Genomic DNA, 22,119 nt, shown 5'->3' with positions numbered 1-22,119 from the left:
AAAGCACTCAGAATAAGAACTTGTTTTCCTATATTCATATTTGGAGTCTGCAACCATAGCATCAGCATCCAAGGGCTCAAGATTGTATGCTCTCAACTACATTTGCTATTGTTCCAGTTTAGCATAGAAACCTTGTCATATCTTCCTGAAAGGATGTTATATCCTTTCCTCTTCTACTAACATCAGATGCCTTAAAAACAGTACTGGTTTGCTTTAGAAGTTTGCCCCATCATAGAAGTCTATCATGTAGCAGGCCAATTTCTGTAGTGAATGATTCAACATGCTTGTGTCATACAATGTTAGGAATTGTGATGTGATTCATCTTCATCTTGGAATTGTTGATAACAGGCCATCAAAGTTGCGCGAAGGGTTACCTTTTCATTAGGTGTGTCTTCCGGTCACAAGGTTCAGAGAAACATACATTGCTGCATTGTCTTCCATGAGAAAGCTGCTTCAAGCGGGAGAACTTTATTATAGTTGATCAAGAAAACCTGAATAAGCTAGAAGAGTAATTTTCTGTGATGGGATGTATTGCTAGGGCAATAAACACCTGAATCTTTAGTTTACTCATGTGTCTTAACTTTACTTTCTGTTAGGCACTGATGTATAGGAAATCAAAACATTTCAAAAACAAGGCTGAAACACGTGTACGGGGTTGCTATTGGTACTCGTGTCAGGAGTGAATTGCCAAAGCATTTCGGTGCTGGACTGCCCATGTGGGTGGGACAAAGTCTGATATGCAAATGGATATTTCCCATCTGTGAAAGGTAGAGTGAGCAAAAAGCGTGTTCTGCAAACTCTCATCTCAGAAGAGGTTATCATGTCATGTTCTTTCTGCAGAGGAGCGCCTGCTACCTTTGTTGAATATTTGCAAGAAACTTGGGGTTGGTCACCCTGAGTTACCTGGGGGCAACCAGACTTGGACCCCTTGCTCACTGTGCTCCGAGAGGCACAGCTCCACCTCACTGATGAGGCCCAACAAGGCTGAAACACATGTATGGGTTGCTGTTGGTACTCGTGTTCAGAAGGGAAATGCCAAAGCATTTCGGTGCTGGACTGCCCATGTGGGTGGGACAAAGACTGATATGCAAAAGGATATTTCCCATCTGTGAAAGCGACAGTGAGCTAAAATGTGGCTGCAGACTCTCGAGTGGGTACCTTCCTAAAGAACAGGTCAATGGGCCGTGTTCGTTCTCGAAGAGGGGTGCCTATGGGCTATTTTTTCACTGATGTATAGGAGTTTGAGACAAAGCAGCAGCCTCCTTGTTCAAATATGTATTTAAAGAGAGGATACAACTTCTGTGTATGCTTTTATAACTTTGTCATGTGATGTGCTGTGTAATGGAGCATGTGATGTATCTACTTCTGCTCTGCCAGGATGGTTTTCCATCTTGATTTAAAATCCTAATATATAACTTTCATAATTGAATCTATGTTGTAATGTGCTTGTGCACGTGAATGCACAACATTGGTAAATGATTTGAAAGAAATGCGAAATACTGTGACTGGTTCTTGGAAACAGGATAGCAGAATAGTACGGCCTTGTTAAAAAATTAATTTTGAGTAATTGTTTTCAGGGATTTTCCTGATATATCATATCTTTTTTTAAGACCTTTTGATTAATAGATTTAATTGGTCAGTATCTGCTATTGTGAACACCTCCCCTTCCAAATCCTGGAGGACTAGCACATTCCGCTGTGTTTCAGGAGGTATTTCTGCACTGCACTAGAGATGTTGTAAATTTGTTCACATGGCATTCCTTGTGATATACTATGTCAGATGCATGAGCATATTTTTGATTGATGCACTCACACAACCTCAGTTTCCTTTGCCGTTTTTCACTCATCTGAACAGCTGTATTTTCAGTGCAAACGGTGTGCCTCTTAGCTTTAGGTCTGTGGCAAAAGAAGCAGGCCTTTAATTGTGTAATTGCATTCTGTACTTTGGGATCTTGTACATGGAAGCGCCTTTCCTTTCACTGAGCTCTCACTAGCATCGTTATGTCCTGCCAATTCTATGACAAGACTGGAGGCGAGCATTATGCTTCAACTTCTTTATTTACTACTCCTCAGCAGTTTCAACAAACCAATAAAACCAATAACAAACACTGGAAAAAAGTCTAAATGAACTTTTCTTCTTTTCTTCTTTTGGAACTACAATCCCCATAGTCTCTGTAGTCCATCTCCCTTCGTGCTCAGCTATGACAACTTCCTGTCCCTGAGCTCCTCCTCTTCCTTTACTGCTCTTCAAGCAGATAAGTACCAGAATTGTTTACCTCTGTATGAATGCTTAATGTGTAGGAGTTTAACACATGCAAAACGTATAGAATTGTTGTGAATTGTATAGACAGCTTACATACTGATAGACATGTTATAATTTAGAGGAGCAACAGCCAGCACAGTGCTTGTAATCCGAACCTATTCATTTTACAGAGATCGTATCATGTTTTTATAAGCACAGCGTTTGGAGGATCACGCGACTGCAATATACTAAATCCTCAGAGGATTAGCAGCCCCACGGAGTGCCAGTGCTCTCCAGCCCCCACTTTTGTGGGGGCGGAGTTAAATATACAGTGCGCCGGGTCTCTGCGTCACCGTGTCGCATTAGCACAGCGACGTGGAGAATCGAAGGAGCCGGGCCCGGTGGTGAAAGCTCTCTCACAGAGCGTAATAAAACAGCGGGGCCCTGCAACCCGTGTTTCTCATTGACCGGCGAATCTGCCCCAACCGCCGGCGTTAACACACAGGCTCAGAAGAGTATTCAGAACAATAAACAGCAGAGCGTGCACACAGAGGCACGGCAGCTCGTGCTGAGTGGGAATACAGAACACTACAGTCCAGCAGACGACAGGGAGTCCCAAATAAGGGATTTAGAGGATAGCCCATCACAGGCTTTGAAAAAACACAGAGTCTGGTGCAGCCACATATATGCCAAAATAAAAATAAAAATATATAGGAATAATAATAAGAGGATTGATCACTGGATTAAGGTAAAGAAGGGAGATCCTCACAAAGGCATTGATCAGGACATCCATCTAGTGAAGTGGGCGTGCACATACACCTGAACAAGGTATTAAGGCACACAGCAGCCTCCCAAGAAATATTTCAGAATTTGAGTGGAGCGAAGAGGAGCAGTTTCTGGATTTAGCAGCCAGATTCAAGGAGGTGCTTGGGAACTCACTGGTAGATGCTGTGGCGCAAGGGGTCAAGCCCCTTCAGGAGAGGCTGGAGACATTAGAAGCAATTCTACATCAGCCCAGAGATAGCACCATAAGGACGGAGCGCACGCCCACTGAACCCTCTGAAGCAGGGTCTAAGGCAGCGGTATTCAAACTGTGGGTCGCGACCCCCCAGGGGTCCATGGCTGCATCCCTGGGGGGCCCTGAGAGCTCAGCATAAAATATAAAAAATGTTTTTATTAGATTGGAAGAAATGGGCAGGGTGGCTCACATGGTCGGGCTGAGGCATGAAACTGTCTCAGGCAACAATGAAAAAGTGGCCCGCAGTTGTAAATGGATATTCATTCATTTAGTCACAGACTGGGCCTCATTACAACTGTGGCGGTACAGTAACAACGGTGCCGGTAAGATACCGGCACTGTTGCTATCGAACCGGCGTAGTAAGAGTTGTGCTCGTGGGTGCCTGACAGCCCGCCAGGTCTGACCTGGGAGACCGTGCGGCACCCGCGAGCACAGCTCGTCGGATGCACAGGCACCGTTATTAACGGTGCTGGTGCATCCGAGCTCCCCATTTCCATTGATATGATATGATAGTTTATTTATATAGCGCCTATACACAATGTGTTCCATAGCGCTTCAAGGCAAGGAAGGGAATAAGGGAAAATACAACAACATTCTTACAGGCCATGAAGAGTAAGGATGTGAAATTTACTATCGTACTCGGCCTGATGACATTTCAGATAGTGCAAGTGCTAAAGCATAGATAAGGAAGGGAGGGGGAGAGTGGGAAGGAAATGGAAACAGACAGGCGACTACCGTACTAAGCCTGACGACATTTCTGGTAGAGCCGGAGGAAAACAAAAGGTGAGGGAGAGGGGTGCAGAAAGGGAGGGGGGGAACAAAACAAGTGACTATCGTACTAGCGCTGACAACGTTTCAGAAAGTGCTGGAGGGAGGGGGGGCAACAGTAAGGGTATAGGGGAGCGACAGACGAGGTTGCTATCATAGTAGGTCCAGGGACAATTCTGATAGAGTAAGTGCATAGAAGAAAGTAAGGGGAGGAGGAGAGTAGATGGGAAAAGGGAGAGGGGAGGAGAGGAGAGAACAGAGAGTAAGCAGTCAAAAAGAGTGGAGAAGCAAGAGAGGAGAGCGAATACAATTGCAGAAGTCAGTAGTAACACATAATGTTGCAAGCCAGGATACAAGATGAAGATGGAACAGCATGATTCAGGGCCACCATGAGTACAATATGCAAAGGAAGTCCAGCATGAGAGTTGAGAAAGGGTGACGCACCGTGAATCAATGAAGTCCATAAAAGTAAAATCCAGCATTGAGCCCGATAGGGCAATTATCAGGTCTGCCTAACTCGGCATGACCCGGTAATTGCCCATTCGAGGGTGCCGGACCCGGATGCAACTCCGGCGGCAGCCGTGCCGGTTTTACCGGCACAGCTACCGCCAGGGTTGTAATGAGGCCCACTGTTTCAATAGTGCCCAAGGGGGTGCTTTGTGTTAAAATGTAAGTAAATTGTCATATATTCAGCAACAATGGTCAAAATTACTAACTGCATAGTTAAGTAACTCATCAGACTGGTCCACATTGGCCAAAATGGTGGCCCATTTTGACTGGCCCATGCTAGCATTTTACATTTTTGGTACAGTCATTGTCCTATAGGCCAGTCCGAGCCTTCGGAAAAGAGATGGGCCATTTCATCGGTACCTACACCTCTTTAGAGAAGGCTCAAGACTCAATCTGCAAGATATTCCCCAACTGGGTTTTTGCCAGGACCAGCCGCTACAGGGGTCGCTCGGCTGGTCGGAACCAGGGAGGTAGAAGACCCCCAAATCCCAGAGCCCAATACTGGGAGAACAGACAGCAGGATTCCTTCTTTCCGTCCAGAGGGTGTTTCCCAAGAGGACGCAGAAGGAGAGGATCCGGGCGTGGACAAGGATTCACACAAGGTGAGAGCTGCGCATTACCCTCCACTAGGGGGGAGAACGAGTATGTTTTGGAAAAACTGGTGCACGCTTTCCAGCGATGCCTGGGTGTTGCAAACCGTTCTAGGCATGCATCTAGAATTTGTAGAACCACCCATACAAGAGCGCAGGCGGCACCGTCAGCGATTAGAGCGCGCAGAACAGAAACTTCTAGATCACTAATTATGCCATTTAGCACGGAAGAACGCCATAGAAAAGTGTCCAATCGAGCCCAGCTTTGTAAGCAATATGTTCCTGGTTCAGAGAAAAGAGAAAGTGCAACCAGTTATAAACCTCAAGGAGCTGAACGGTTGGGTAGTCTACCGTCATTTCAAGATGGAGGGAATCCATCAGCTCCGAGACTCCCTCAGGCAAGGAGATTGGCTGACGAGACTGGACCTGAAGGACGCTTACCTAACGGTTCCAGTAGCAGAGGAGTTCAGAATGTTCCTAGCTTTTCGCTGGAGAGAGCAGTTTTGGTGATTTCCAGCCCGGAAAATATGCGACATAAAGAGGGAAATATGAGTATGCCTGCAGAAACAAGTAGTTTCAATCGGGACACTGGCAAGAATAGTGGGGCTACTAGCAGCATCCAATCAAGCCATATTTCCCGGACTGTTGCACTACCGCGCACTACAGAGGCTAAAGATAAGACACCTGCAGCAAGGTTTGAGGTATCATCAGTTGGTACCTTTGGATCAAGAATCCATGATGGAACTGGAATGGTGGTTGAAGAATATGGACGCCTGGAATGGGCATGCCATTTTCAGAGACCAACCAGACCTGATAATAGAGTCCGACGTCAGCCGCTTGGGCTGGCGAGCAAGATGCGGGAACCGGCAGACAGGAGGGAAATGGAGCGAAGAGGAACTCCACCTCCACATAAACTGCCTGGAGCTGTTAGCAGGCTCCTTTGCGATCAAAGCCTTTATGAAGGGGAAGATGAAATCGTGCGTTTTACTAAAGATGGACAACATATCGGCAGTACAATATATAAACCATCTAGGAGGCACCAGATCCAAGATGCTGGCAGAGCTGGCGAAAGATTTTTGGCATTTCTGCTTCCACTCACAGACGTCAGTAACAGCGGAGTACCTTCCTGGGACTCTGAATGTAGAAGCGGATTGGAACTTGCGCTACCTAACGGACTGCAGCGATTGGAAGCTGGATCCAATAGTGTTTCAGAGAATAAACAAGAAATGGGGACCGTTACACATAGACCTCTTCGCATCCCGGTTGAACGCCCAGACAGCTGTGTACTTCATTTGGAGGCTGGACCCGGGGGCTCGAGGGACAGATGCGTTCCTGCAAGATTGGAGTGGCGGTCCGCCGTATGCTTTTCCCCCATTCATGATGCTGAGCAGAGTTCTGGTGAAATGTCGGAGGGAGAAAGCAGAGCTGCTTTTAGTAGCTCCACTGAAATCGCAAGTGTGGTTTCTCATGGAGCTAGCAGTGGACCAACCGAGAGTCTTACCGGAAGGGGAACGACTGCTCACGGACCCAGTTGGGTTGTATCATCCTCTGAGAGTGAAGGGGACTCTCCCGCTCATTGCGTGCAGGATATCAGGAGACGCTGGGCACTGCCAGGCATTTCAACACAAGCTGCAGAGCTCATTGAGGAATCCTGGGCTCCGTCCACCAGAAGGATCTACGACACGGCTTGGGCCAAATGGATTAGCTGGTGCAAGGGGAGAGGTGTTCATCCCATTTCTGCACCTGTAGTGACGATACTGAACTTTCAAGCACAGTTGTTACAAGACGGACGAGCATTCCGCACAATAGGAGTATACAGGTACGCGATATCTGCAGGACATCTTCCGATCGAGGGAGTACCAGCGGGAGAGCACCCAGCAGTGGTTAGACTCATTCGAGGGGCCAGATTTAAAGTGCCCCCAGAGCCTAGATATAAGACACTCTGGGACGTATCAGTCCTACTTAAACTGTTAGAAAGCTGGCCCGTAGACAGATACTTATCCCTTAAGCAATTATTAGGTAAACTAGCAATGCTTTTGTGTCTAGTTTCTTGCAAGCGCGTATCGGATGTGAGAGCGCTGGAAGTAAATAGAAAGTCCTTCGGGCCAGAAGGAGTGACCTTCACAATAGTGAAGAGGATTAAGACAGGTACTACTTCAGTACACTATCCATATTTCCCAAACAGGCACAAGTGGTGTGTAGCGAGTTGCGTCAAGTAGTATGAAAGCAGGACCGCTGAGCACAGAGCGGTTAGTACTACACAATTACTCATAGCGCGTAGGAAGTCTTTCCAAGGTGTGTCCACAGCTACCATTGCTAGATGGGTCAAGGAGGTCATGCATGCAGCGCATATTGACTTGGAAAAGTACGGAGCACATTCAGTGAGAGGAGCTATGGCTTCGAAAGCCTTTACAGCAGGAGTGTCTCTGAGAGATATTATGTTAGCAGCAGACTGGGCAAATGATCGTATGTTTAAAGAGTTTTATTTTAAGCCGACTGAGAGGCTAGCGGTCGCTGTGTTGGGAAGCTTTAAACAAGCATAATGCTCGCCTCCAGTCTTGTCATAGAATGAAGATTACCCCCGCTAGCTGCGCATGGAGTATTAATTCTATTAAAGACTAGAAGGCAAGCATTAAATTCCCACCCAAGTTATGTATTGTGTAAATTGCATTTATGTATGATGATAAATAATACTGTATATGTTAAGTGACAGTACATAGACGCCACCCTGAATTTCTGATTTGTATTATTCCAAGGGGAAGAGCAGAAGAACAATTGGGTTAGGAGACTAGCAACTGTAGTCACCTGGAGTCGAGGAGGATCGACATTTGGATTGGAGTGGTTTAAGTCTTCGCTCTGTTGGCAGGACACAGTGTGGAGTTGAAAGTGACATTTTAGAGCGAGTAAAAGAGAGGAGGAGCTCAAGGACAGGAAGTGGTCATAGGTGAGCACGAAGGGAGATGGACTACAGAGACATAGGCGAGCACGAAGGGAGATGGACTACAGAGACTATGGGGATTGTAGTTCCAAAAGAAGAAAAGCTCATTTTGACTTTTTTCCAGTGTTTGTTATTGGTTTTATTGGTTTGTTGAAACTGCTGAGGAGTAGTAAATAAAGAAGTTGAAGCATAATGCTCGCCTCCTAGTCTTTAATAGAATTAATACTCCTTACGCAGCTAGCAGGGGTAATCTTCATTGTTTTCATTTTTTTAATTCTGGTCTGTAATCTATCAAGATTAACTTTGTGTTTGTACTTCTTGCAACAGTGCAGATTTCAATTTACATTATACTAGTTTATTTCTTCTGCAGTTGTATTTTTGACATGATCTACCAGGTGTTTATAATCACTGTCTTTGCACAAAACTCGATTTCATACATTATCAACAATTTTTTCAGCAGATTTTGAGTATTGATCTAGAGATGCCTTTTGTTGGGGTAGACACAATAAACACAAATGAATCACAAGCACTCAAGTGCTTGCGTTTGGATGACAACGGTTTATCTATCCATATTACACCTTCAATAATCGATAACACAAATGAGTCAATGAGAAAAATGACAAATTAAACATATAACACTCATGCTCAAATTGCACACCTTTACTACAAATGTGGCTATTTGTGAGGCACCGCTGACTTCACAGTAAATATTGTTAGGACCACTTTTGTATTCCTGAAATATCTTTCAAATGACACTTTTATTTACTTTATTGGTAGTCTTCTTGATGACACCATCATTACTGCATGCCACACTGCCAGTTTTTGATGACACCAAACCAGTCCCACTCGTTCCTTACTAAGGAACATGTTTTTCTACATATGCTTCTGTACTAATGCACTTCTTTGGTGGTGGTGCACCCATCTTTAAAAAGTGAAACTAGTGAGGAAGCACACAGTACTAAACTACGGGAAATTGAAAAATGTACACACGCTCAATTTACAAATCAAAACAGGCATTTACATTTTAGACAGAAACTTTGATTTTCCTAATAACATCACTCCTGCACAAGCAACAAAATAATGAAAATCCATAGTACAGCTCGCTACATTAGCGCCATGTTGCCGATGGGCATACTCTCGCACTTTATGATACAACCACAAATCACCAGAAATTGGGGAGGAAGGATAGCTCAGGGGCAATGGGTTTGTCTTTGAAGCAAGACAACGCAGCGCAGCAACAGGTCCGAATTCCGATCCTGCGCTTCGAAACCACTCGCTGGCATTAAGCCCTTTATAAAAGAACAATTATAATTACACACAAACTAAGCCACACTTTTGAAGCATGCCTATCATTTAGGCTGCCTTAAAACAAATTAGAATCAACTTCAGAATTCCACAGTCGCCCAATCACACCCCCATACACTAACCTAGACTGCAAAGTAATTTCAAACATTGACAGAGAACCGTCTCCAGCTGACGGTCACCACAAACCTGTGCCTCGAGAAGAGAAACGCCTCGAACATGATAGCAGTTTACATTACCACAACAGCGCCCCCAGATCATAATGTCCACTCACGCTTTCCATCAACATCATAATATACATTATACAATTATTTACCTCATCTGGAACTGAATAAATTGTGATATTTTTTAAAAACTCAGAGTCTCCAAAATAAACGGTCCCTTGAATAGGAAAGACGTCATTGGTGAAAGCAGGTTCAATTATCCATGTTATGGTAATGTTTCCAAAATGCCCCTGGTTTCTTATAACTGAATAGTGAGCTGAAAGGGAAAGAATATGAAGGTTACTAAAATAAATCATTGATATGCTGAGCAACTTGGTTACAACTTTATCTACAGAAAGCTATAGAAAACAAAAACACACATCATCAACATAAAACACAGGGCACCCACGCCATAACCGTCATCCCCCGGTATTCATCAGGTTCCCACATGTGGCATTCACCTCCCTACTGATGTGGGAGGATCCGCGCAGTGGGATTTACTACACACTGCGTAGATCACCAGCTCAATGCGTAGATCACCAGCTCAAGTGCAGAGTGTAACATATAACCGACAGCAGGACAATACTTGCCATAACCAGCTGGCAAAGAATAACCAGGTGCTTTCTGTGACAGTTCCATAAGATAATGTCCTTAATGGCATTGCTTTACAAAAGGTATAACCTACATCTAGTATCTAGGCCTGCCAATGCATGATCCCTATGCAAGTGTACGAGTGGTAGAAAGGCAAGGGGGGGCTGGAGGGGGAAGAGTGCAAGAAGGAGGTGATGAAATACTGAAAGACCTCGGGCCTGAGCACTGATGAAGACAACAGCAGGATGTAGGCTGGAGAAAAAGGGGTGCGAGGGGCTGAAAAGAGTGAAAGGGCTGAGCCGGTACAAGACATTGGCCACCTGTGTGGCAACGGTTCTATGTCATTTTACTGACATGAGTTTTATCAAAGAAATTATTTCGAAAAAACGGATTGAATTTCTTCATATTTGGTGAGTCCCCCAAACCACTGATTCCCTATATTATTAACCCTTCACCGACCCCCACTCAACGCCCTTTAACACCTTAACCCTTCTATATTTCGATGAGGTTTTTTTATGTAATTTGTTTGTTAAAAATTACATCGAAAAACACCTGGGGATGACACAACGCGATACTGTGGCAAGGCAGGGTATCAGGCTCATGGGATGCCACAGCACCTGCTCACTCACCTCCATCACTGCCACAGCCTTGATGAGAATGATGCAGTGTCCTGGACACTTATCTCTAGCATCTGGCACTAAGGCTTCGCTAAAGCCCCTTTGACATGTCTCTGCACTATCAGCAGTGGTTTTATTTGGAAAGCTCTTAATAAAGATGAATGGCAGCAGGCACAGCCATATGTGCCTATTGGGGTGATATTACTACTCTATTCAATAAGTGTCAATGTTGGGTGATGTCAACCGATTTAATATGTGCTTCCACAAGCCATAAATAACCCATATTAGCTACCCAAGTTAAACAATGTCACAAAATGTGTGCGCCTTTCTGAAGCGTCGTTTTTATTTCCTTTAAAGTGACCTTATGCTTAAGTTGCACTAATAAAAACCTGTGAAATTCAATGAAAAACATTGTTAAAAGGACGTTATGTTTATGTTGCTCCAATAAAAATCTTTGAAATTCAATGAAAATACATTGAGTAATGGACGTTAGGGTTACGTTTCTCTAATAAAAACCTTTGAAGTTCAGAAAAAACGTAATTAAAGACTGAAGAAATTCCCCAGTAAAACATAAAACATAAAGCTTCCCTGGCTGGGCAAGTCAACATAAATTTTGATTTGAGCGTATTATTCTGGCTAGAATTATTGGTTCATGGGGTCTGTTGTCTGCAGACGTGGCATCCGGAACGCCTCCATGTTCGTCCCCAAGCTGCTGCAGATGAAACCATGACCTCCTTTATAAACATACAAAACTTTCTTTGCATGGATCCTGTTGGCTCTTCTTCGCATCAACCAGACCAAATCGGAAGGACCCGCTCGTGGTGTTCCAGGAGCGTCACCAGTTAAGGGTGGTTCTTTAGTATTGAGGGGTCAGAAGCTTCTTATGTGGAATGGGAATAACATCTGTATTGCTCAATATGTTGCTAGAGCCACCGTTCTGAGCCTTATATATCAAATATGGCATATACCAGCCCACACATCCTAATTCATCATTAACAATAATATGGCAAATAGGACCTCTCATTCAAAGCCCACATAGCCAAGTAGACCAAAGCGGCAAAGTAGCATGGTGGCATTGCTCTACTCGCAGGACTCACAGATGCCACCTTGGCTGCACTGATAGCAGTTCAGCATGCTGCATCACACCTCATCACAGGACCAACTAAATTCAACCACATTATGTTCATCCTCAAGGAGCTGCACTGGCTACCACTTCAAGCACACATCATGTCGAAGACCGCATGCAACACCTACAAAGCAGTTAAACCCATCTCTAGAGGCCAGCACACTGCCATAAGCTGCAACATTGCCAGACTGGAAACAAAGCACTATAAGTGGGAAATAAAGTGTTCACCCTGTCTCTGAACAAAGTTACCAACAAAGATAAGACTGGCCCCATCCATCCTGCATTTCAGGAAAGACCTGAAGTCTTCGAGGAACTTCATGCACATCACTCTATTCAATCCTATTTCTCCTCAACTGTAGTCCCCTTTCCACCTCTCTCTAAAGATTTCAGCTCCTCTTCCACCCATACACCCTACTTGCACCCCCCTAGGTGCATCCCCTTTGCTAGTGATAGGTTTTGCACTCTATAAATCCCATACATACGAACATACACACACATTTAAAGCATGCAAATTTATGAATTTAGTCATGCTACATGAATCACTTATATGCTCTGACTGGGCAATCTCTGCCAGAAGGGGGGCTAGGTATGCCAAGCCATGTAGTAAATAGATCAATTGCCAGACTAATCAAGTGAATTTGAGAGGCAAGAACTGCTCACGATTAATTTCACATGCATATGCCTACGTATGTCTATGTATATACTTCAGCATGTACAATCTTATCACTACCGTCCACAGTGTTCAATTGAGATGTCATGGTAGGCTGCCCGATTTCAGATAGTTTACTCTCATCAGCATTTAGTATGATTCTGCTTAGAGTTCCCATTCACTAACCACATGTTTTATCTATATTTTTATATTTGACTAGGTGATAGGCAAGGATCTGTGGGCCTCTACTTCCCTCATATATACATGTTACTATTGTACAGCTGGTTTTGACTCTTCACCATAAAGCATTATCACGCCTACCTTTTAGATATCTACTTTATAGTTTTTTGTTGGCACCTGGCATTCTCTTTTCAATTCCTTTGAGATCCAACTATGTTTCAGTGGTGCTTGCAGAAAATGTGTTCTTGATCCTGAACCAATACCCCAACGGCGGCATGACTTTGAATTTCCTTTTGCGTAATGTGCAAGCCACCCAAAAAGCACCAAAACATTGTCTTGCACATTGTGATGAATCAAGGATGATTCCCCAGAAACCCCGACCTGGGACCCCTCTCATGTGACCAGAGAAAGGCAGACGCTACCTGACCCTGCGGGAAGATCATATGGGTGGAAAGCAGGTTGGGAAGAATGGGAAAATCCTTTCTGTAACTTTCCCCGAGACCCTACCCTTCTGATAGCATGCTGTAAAATTGAAGCTGTTAAAAAAACTGATTTTGACATTGTGGACTTCGAGGCCCGCAATGCCCAGAGTACAGGGTCGAGCGAGAGGGCTGCAGTGGCACAAGACTGCAAGTTGCAGCCTACTAGTGGTAATGACCCACACCTGAGGGAGACAGGAAGGCATAAAAGGCCCCCTTTGGTGCAGGCCAAAAGGAGGAGCAGTCGTAGACGGTGGAGTAGTTGTGACACCTCCACATGGCCGCAGAAGAAGCAGATAGAGGCGAGCAGAGAAGCTGGAACCACCGTCATGTACCGAATGGATGCCGGTCCTGAGAGGGTCTCTGCTGCTCGAGACCTTAATTGCAGAGGTTGCGCAACGGGAAGCATAGGGAGTAATGGCTCTGAGGGCCGCAGCTGCAGAGGTCGTGCAGCGGGAAGCGCGCAATTTGAATGCTTTTCCAGTTGACAGATGGGCTCTGGTGGCAGATGAGCACAGAAGAGCCATAAGAGCAAGGGGAGCTCCTTTATTGACAGGCACGGGCCGCAAGACACTGAAAAGAAGAGATTGCCGAGGTGAGCAGGGGATGCTGAAGCAGAGGACCTGGAGGCAACGAGGCGAGCAGACACGCACGCCAGACCCGGTGAGTTCACAGGAAGATTGTAACACACGAGCGCTCTGTAACTGCCTGACGGCCAGGTCCAGGTGCCTTAAGCACAAAGCAAATGTAACTAAAGTGAAGTGGGGAAAGAAACCTTGATTTGAAAACCGAACTGACATAAAGCAGATTGATTATCCTCGTATAAACCAAGCTGACTTAAAGGGGAGCAGGTTGTTATGTTATGTTACTGCTACTTAGGCATTATGGCGCTAGAGAGGAAGAACTGCTGAGCCAAAGGGGGCACCGGGAAAGGAAAACAGATCTTAGAATAAATAGGTTTTCAAGGCCTTACAGAAGGCCAAATGGTTCGAGCACAGTTTTAAAGCAGGAGGCAGCCTGTTCCAGAGCTGAGCAGCTGCAACAGGTGGCAGGATAAGAATCTAACAATCAGACCAGTAGGGTGTTACTATGTCTATGTGGGGCAAATCAAAGACCAATACCAAGAGAGGGCAATAACTCAAAAAACAAAACAAACAACTGTTGCCCAAGCCAAAAGAGAAGCATACCAAGGCAAGGGAGGAAGAAACAATATTGCCAAGAGAGGGTAATTAAGAACTCAAGTGTTTGTAAAACATATTGCCCATTTATAAAATTGGTCATAGAATGAGCTGGTTTTAAGCCACATTGCCAAAGACAAAGAAGTATAAGAGTGAGAGAGAATTTATGTCAGCAGTTCGTGAATGTGGAATTGGGAGACAAGAGTGGCAGGCGGGCTGCCCTTCTGATAGGCATTCAGGAGGAGTGGAGAGAAACCTGCATTGCGTATGGCAATCCTAAGTGTGTAAAAAACAGCACCAGTGTGTTCCTTGTTTATCCAGAAGAAATATTTAAACTTTTGTAGAGCAAAAGATATTGCTAACCTATTTGAAGCTAACCTTTACCACAGAAGTACATATAGCTAGTAGTTATTTTCTATCCTGGCAGGAGATTACAGCAGGACAGAGAACTTTGTAGTAGTAGGCCTGGCAATTGAGTGGACCAGGTGATGTGGTTGAAGTACTGTGTTGTGGTTAAAAGTCTTGTAGAAGCAGTGGTAGATCAACTAAGATGTTCTTGTGAGCAGTTAAAGAATCATCCTGACAAATTAACACCACTGAAGCAAGTGTTGTGTGAACTGTTGCAGAGTCATCTAACATTGCTAAATCCAAATTTGTGAACTGTTGCAGAATTATCCTGACAAAGCCAATTGTGTTGATGCTAATGGACTATGGAAATATTCTTGGTTTAGAAGAAGAAGCTGTTTTAAGCTCTTTGTCACAAGTGGAAGGAGGAACAACCTTGTTGAACAACTGTGAGCTATTGGTGGAATTCAATTTGGAACTTTGTTGTCAAGTTGAAGCCAAAGGTACTGAATTGGAACTTTGATACAAGAGAGAATTTTATTATCCTTTTGGAACTATTGAAAAAAATCCTGCTGAAATCTGGGGAAGCGGAATTCATCCAGATTATAAGGAGAGACAGTCATCATGTTATGAACATAACTGTTATTTTTGTTATATGCACACTGCCATACATTTACCTTGTTCAATTGTTGTATGTATAAGTGTGAGGGACAGAAATTTTGTTAGTGTTTCCTTTTGTTTCTTTTAGGCAGAGATATCCTTGTTAGGGTATGGATACTGAGGCCTTTATCCAACCTTTTGAGTTAATAAAATAGCATATTTTGCTTTGCTACAAGTGATCTATATTGACCTATGTAGGTGAGTTAAGTTGAGGTGTCGAATAAGAGGGCAAAGTCATCTTTTCTCTTGCAGCTGGTCAGCGGGGAAAAGTTGCAGTTTCATTTCAAGAGGAATGAAATGATAGTGCATTACCATATAGCAATAACCCGGAAAAAAAAGAGGGATACCGATTGACATGAGGAAAGGAGAGAAAAGAAGGTGGGCACCACCCGTGATAGTCACAACATCTGTACAATTACTTCGTAGACTCTTATGTTTCTGGAGCTGCAGGACTGTTGTAGGGTCCTGTGACACCTGGACCCTATATCCATGTAGTATACAAGAAGAAGTTGGATGAATTTATCCAGCTAGGTCTGACGCTCTTTATGAAGCTTGCATAGAGCTTTTTGGAAATTTGTTGACGTTTGTATCATCTTAACCGGAGCATTCTTCAAGTGTTTCTCTATATTTGCAGTTATACAGAATGGCTTAAAAATTTGCGATCTGCAGACTGCTAGGTACAAAGATGAGAAGCGGACTAATTTGGTTGCTGGTGTAATTAGTTTAATAGGCACGTATCTCTGTCTTGGCTTTCAAGCGCGTTTGGGTGCACCATGTCGTGCTAAAAAACACATGTTAAGCCACTGTGGGCTGTCCATGTGTTTGCTGCTTTCTGGATGAAGAAATTCTTGAGTCTTTAATAGGTTTCCTCCGTCAAGCAGGTGCAGGTATGTTCTAAAATACTGAAGACTGCAGACTAAGTTCTTCAGTGTATTCCTCTTTTTCAATCTTTACAAATTTAATCTTGTTGGACCCTCAGCGTTCATTAATACAAGGATCCTTATTCAGAATACACTGACTCTGTGCTCTTTTCATGGGCACTAGGTCAGGTCATTCAACAGCCGACCGGTTTCTGTGGTACAGGGGGGCTAACCACATTCCTCAGGGCTTTTATGGGGGGCATCAGATTGGGTGCATCCTAGGTTACAATGGCAGCGTAGTCTGCATTACTCAACATCCTCTCCCCTTTCCATGTAGATAGTAGTTCTGTGCACGGGAGGGTCCTGTGACACCTGGACCCTATATCCATGTAGTATACAAGAAGAAGTTGGATGAATTTATCCAGCTAGGTCTGACGCTCTTTATGAAGCTTGCATAGAGCTTTTTGGAAATTTGTTGAAGTTTGTATCATCTTAACCGGAGCATTCTTCAAGTGTTTCTCTATATTTGCAGTTATACAGAATGGCTTAAAAATTTGCGATCTGCAGACTGCTAGGTACAAAGATGAGAAGCGGACTAATTTGGTTGCTGGTGTAATTAGTTTAATAGGCACGTATCTCTGTCTTGGCTTTCAAGCGCGTTTGGGTGCACCATGTCGTGCTAAAAAACACATGTTAAGCCACTGTGGGCTGTCCATGTGTTTGCTGCTTTCTGGATGAAGAAATTCTTGAGTCTTTAATAGGTTTCCTCCGTCAAGCAGGTGCAGGTATGTTCTAAAATACTGAAGACTGCAGACTAAGTTCTTCAGTGTATTCCTCTTTTTCAATCTTTACAAATTTAATTTTGTTGGACCCTCAGCGTTCATTAATACAAGGATCCTTATTCAGAATACACTGACTCTGTGCTCTTTTCATGGGCACTAGGTCAGGTCATTCAACAGCCGACCGGTTTCTGTGGTACAGGGGGGCTAACCACATTCCTCAGGGCTTTTATGGGGGGCATCAGATTGGGTGCATCCTAGGTTACAATGGCAGCGTAGTCTGCATTACTCAACATCCTCTCCCCTTTCCATGTAGATAGTAGTTCTGTGCACGGGAGGGTGAGGCGGCCTGGGACCTGGCAGATTTATAAGCAGATGATGTCACCATCAAAGGGGTCCCTGCTGCAACTGCTAGTACTCATTTTTTGGTTCTGGTAACTCAGGTAGGCCGCTGACTGCACACTCCAGTGCGTTGTTGGGGAGACGGGACGGGCGGGGCAACTGTGTGGACCCAGAGATACTTAGATTGCATGAGACAAAGATTATTCGCTCAATGCAACTTGCGTGCGATGTTACAAAAAATTGGAAGAACGTATTCAGGTAAGTTATGTAAACGTTTCAACGAGGCATGTATATATAAATCCATGCTTATGTTGTAACTTGCATCCACACCGGGTCTGGACATATTGACATAACAGCTATGGGATTGTACGGAAATTGTGTTTGTCTGTGCATTTTGTAACTGTATATTTGAATCTGTTCCGCAATGTATAGAGCGCAAAAATAAAAATAAAAATATTAACATTGTATATGTTAATAAATGAGTAAGATCCTGTTAATCCTTTTATGGAACTCATCGCCAAATGCATTCAGAACTTACCAAATTAGACACCAATGTTTACATATCAATCGAATGCAAATTGATAATGGTTCCTATGGATGCAGATGTCTATATTAAGTCTCATGTTGGGTTATTACACAGTAAACCTATGTAAAACAATGGTGCATCGGTACATGTGCACGATATCTACTAGCTTACGCTGCTACTTAAGGTAATGGGTGTGTTATAAGAAGCATGCCCAATTGATCTCTTTGTTCAATCCTCGCGTAGTTAAACTCCACAACTGTTCAATCCAGAAGCATTCCCTTCTGTCAAGTCTAGTTTGGATATTTTCGTGTCGCTCATTCTTCTGGACTAACTCTAGTATCAGAAAACGGATTTGCGTCAAATGATGTCTCTCTTTGAGCCAATGTCTCGCAACCGCTGAATTCAAGTTTATGTTGTGTATGCAGGAACGGTGTTCGTTCCATCGAAGTTTCGCTTTTCTCTGAGACTGTCCCACATAATATTGTCTGCAAGGACACCTGATCGCGCAAATGATATTTGGTGTATCGCAAGTAGCATATGATTTCAACATGATCTTTCTACCAGTGTAAGGATGGTTACTAATATTTCCTTTGTGCACATAACTACAATTGCTACACTGTAAACATGGAAAAGTTCCAATGCGTTTGGTGTCAATTTTTTCTCTGGGTTGCCTCGTTTGTACCAAACTGTCTCTGAAATTTTTGCTGCGTTGGTAAGCAAACGCTGGTGCTTTTTTGAAAAGCTCCTCAGTCCTCTGGTCACAGGACAACACTTGCCAGTGTTTTTTGATGATTGATTTTATACGACTGCTTTGTGTGGAAAATTTAGTAACAAACACTAATGGTGGTTCAGTGTTGGTTTTCTTCGCAGTTGTGAGTAGTTTGTTTCTGTTTTTTTGTTCCACTTTCGGTTTTGTTTTGCTTCTGCAATCTCCTCCTGCTTATATCCCCGTTTCATGAATTTTTCGCCCATCTTTTGGAGTTCCCTGTCATAGTCCATTGGATCACTGATGATGCGTTTTACTCTAAGCATCTGGCTGTATGGCAGATTTTTAATCAGGCTCGTTTGATGAAAGCTAAGTCTATGAAGCAGATTGTTACAATCAGTTGTTTTTGTGTAAATATTGGTCTTGTAATGATGTTCCATGGACTGTATGTTCACGTCGAGAAAGTGGATGTTGCTCTGGGAATGTTCATGAGTGAACTGGATTCTTTCATCACTAGTGTTAAAATATAAGAAAAATTCCATGAGTTTCGCCTCTGTGTCTGTCCAAATTCTAAAGACGTCATCTATAAACCGTATCCAAATAGCTAAATGAGGTTTCCATGTTTGGTGACTCAATATGTTGTCTGTTTCAAATTTGTATATGAAGGTGTTTGCATATGAGGGGCCATTGTAGCTCCCATTGCAGTTCCTGTAATTTGCATATAAAACTGTTTATTGTATTTGAAATATGAATTTGCTGATATGAAGCGGAGTAAAATGATAATGAATTCTTTATTTGCTTCTATTTCACCTGTATTGAAAAGTAACCACTCAATTGCTGCAATCCCTAAATCGTGTGGGATTGATGTGTACACGTTTTTTACATCGACAGTAAACAGAATATGTGACAGTGGATGTGGTACTGTACCCAGTAGTTGGAGAAAATGTGTTGTATCTTTAATGTACGTGGATGTCTTTTGGATCAGAGGTTGTAAAAAATAGTCAATGTATTTTCCAATCTGCTGTAGAATACTGTTAATCCCTGCCACAATTGGTCTGCCGGGTGGGTTTATGAGGTCCTTGTGTATTTTTGGCAGCATGTACAGGTTTGGAATACGAGGGTTCTTATTCATCAAAAACTCATGTGTGTGATGATTTATCCATGCATTCTCCTCAGCCTCATCCAATATGATCTTTAGGCTCTGTCTGATCTTCATTGCAGGGTCACTGTCCAAAGGTTTGTATGTGTTGGTATCCGCAAGCTGTCATTTACACTCTCTATCATAATCTTCTGTATGTAGAATGACAAGTGCTCCACCCTTATCTGCAGGTCGAATCGTTATTAAATCATCACTGTATAAATCTTTCAGCAGCCTATGTTCATGGGGTTTCAGATTCTTGCGTTTGGTGCTTTTGAAGTTAATCTTTCCCAAGTCTTTCAAAACTTGCTTTTCAAAAATGTCCACAGCTGGTATGTTAATCGGCGGTATGAATCTGCTTTTTCCTTTGAATTTTTTGTAAGGTGATTCGTCCTGTATGGTCTGTGGTGTTTCTATTTCACTGAAAAATGCTTTTAGTTTCATTTTTCTAATTAATTTGTAAAATTCCACCTTAGTGTCAAATAATGAAATATCAAACGTGGGGACAAAACTCAGTCCCGTTTGGAGTGTCTCTGTTTCAGAGGAGGAGAGGATCCTAGATGATAAGTTTATTACTAAGTTCTCTTCTGTTGTTGGCGTGTCTGTGGTCCTCCCCGTCCTTTTTCTCTTGCACCTGCGAACTCTTTTCCTCTTCCTAAAATATCAGTACCAGATGGCCCTGCTCTGGCTTCTGTTGATTCTGGATTTACCGATTGACATGAACATATAGGGCAAGCCTTTCACTATTGTGATCTCCTGAAAACAGGTAAAATAAAAATGTATGACCCACAACTTTGCCAACATTGTGGTGGCTTAGTAAGGTAATTAAGTAGATGATTCTGTCCTTGATTGGCATACAAGGCATTGTAGGGCACAAGAGATGTTCCCAAAACACCTTCTGCCAAAGGGGGACTTTGTCCACTATCTTCCCTTATAAGTAGAATTGAATGAGGATGTCAGCAAAATATTTGAAGTGGAGAGGATGGCTTTTGATACATTTATGATTCAGCCACAGTCTCAGTGAAATAAGACCATCACTGATTCTCCAATTCATAACCCCATTCTGATGTTTCAAGGGATATTGAATGCTTATTTCTCCTGCTCACTCAATCACGAGGTCTGGGATCAAACATGGGAAAAGTTCAATAGAAAATTATTTCCCACCAATGTTGCACTGGTTCTCTTGGTACACCATGAATGTTTCTAAAGGGCTGCTTAGGAAATGTGACCTTTGCTGGCAATGCCAAGCCCACTGTGCCTCCTTCTTTCACATGCAGTGCCCTGTAGTAGTATATTTTGCCCAGAGGATGGTCACATCCTTGGTGCTCATTTCCTTTTTATTGCCATCCAATCTGCTGTCAGGAAATCGTCCCCTTTGTTAAGATACAAACAGCTTTGTGCTTGACATTATGATCACCGTGGACACCGTGGACATTAGCCTAGATTTCCAAAGCAAATTAGGATGTATATACATGCCCTATGGCACTCAAATGGTTAAACGGTTTGCAAGCATTTGGAAAAGTCTCTCAGCTTTTTTGCATAATCTCTGATGAAATAATATTTACAGCAACTGGAAAAACATGGAGCTAAATCTGCGGGTGAATACAACAAATATCCCTAACGTGGCATCCAATAATGTTATTTGGATGACACCTGTATTTGTAGAACTGCAACAGTCAACAGCCTGTACGTTCGTTGTGTGGAGTATAATGTTCTGTGATGTGCTTATCATGCATCTCGACTTCCTCGTCTCCCTTCCCAATACATTTCTCCACACTTCAACCGTGACAATGGATTATATGATTCACCGGCTCATTGTCAAATGACGCTTGTGGGCCTCTTTACTCTAATTGCATTCATTTGTGTTTATGTGTAGTTCTATTTGCAGCTGTTTCAGCCACCCAAACATAGAAAAATGAGTGTACATTTTGTGGGATTTCGTTTCACTGCTCAATTTCTCATAAGAAGTGCTCCTTGTCCTGCATATGCCAGAATTAATAGGCCATTACAGATATGCGTGTGCTATTAGTGCATACATGATGGATGGATGTTAATGCTATAATGTCAGGAACTATTTAATCATCTTTTGAAGTTGTATTCTGATTAATTTTTTAATTAGTTTCCAATATGTTGCCATTTTTTAATAATCAGTATTTTGAGTCAGCAGCTGTGCCGATGCCAACCCAGAAACATTATGAGAACTTAAAACAGTTCTTCAAATCTAAAGTAGCGCGCCACCCATATTCCACAATATCGCCAACACCCATCGTCGTTACTGACCCACCAAACTGTACCTGATCTTGCCACTGCTAAGGTTTGACAATCATTGAAGACCTCCACAGCCTCAGATCTTTGTAACTGAAGGATTCTTAA

At 43.2% G+C, this 22,119-nt stretch overlaps 1 protein-coding gene across 2 annotated transcripts in view; it reads right to left on the bottom strand.

Moving 5' to 3' along the window:
- Nucleotides 1-22,119, bottom strand: part of ADGRV1 (adhesion G protein-coupled receptor V1) — a 2,479,945-nt gene that overhangs the window by 1,974,364 nt on the left and 483,462 nt on the right. For both annotated transcript variants that reach the window (XM_069627623.1, XM_069627624.1), the window contains exon 15: nucleotides 9,684-9,847. In XM_069627623.1, the coding sequence (XP_069483724.1) occupies nucleotides 9,684-9,847 (164 nt within the window). The remainder of the gene's footprint in view (nucleotides 1-9,683; nucleotides 9,848-22,119) is intronic.

The sequence above is a fragment of the Ambystoma mexicanum genome, chromosome 6p (genome assembly GCF_040938575.1).
Source record: "Ambystoma mexicanum isolate Mex_15411 chromosome 6p, UKY_AmexF1_1, whole genome shotgun sequence".
In the NCBI taxonomy this organism is placed as follows: Eukaryota; Metazoa; Chordata; class Amphibia; order Caudata; family Ambystomatidae; genus Ambystoma; species Ambystoma mexicanum.
The sequence above is the reverse complement of the archived record's forward strand: the minus strand, read 5'-3'. Positions and strand labels throughout refer to the sequence as shown.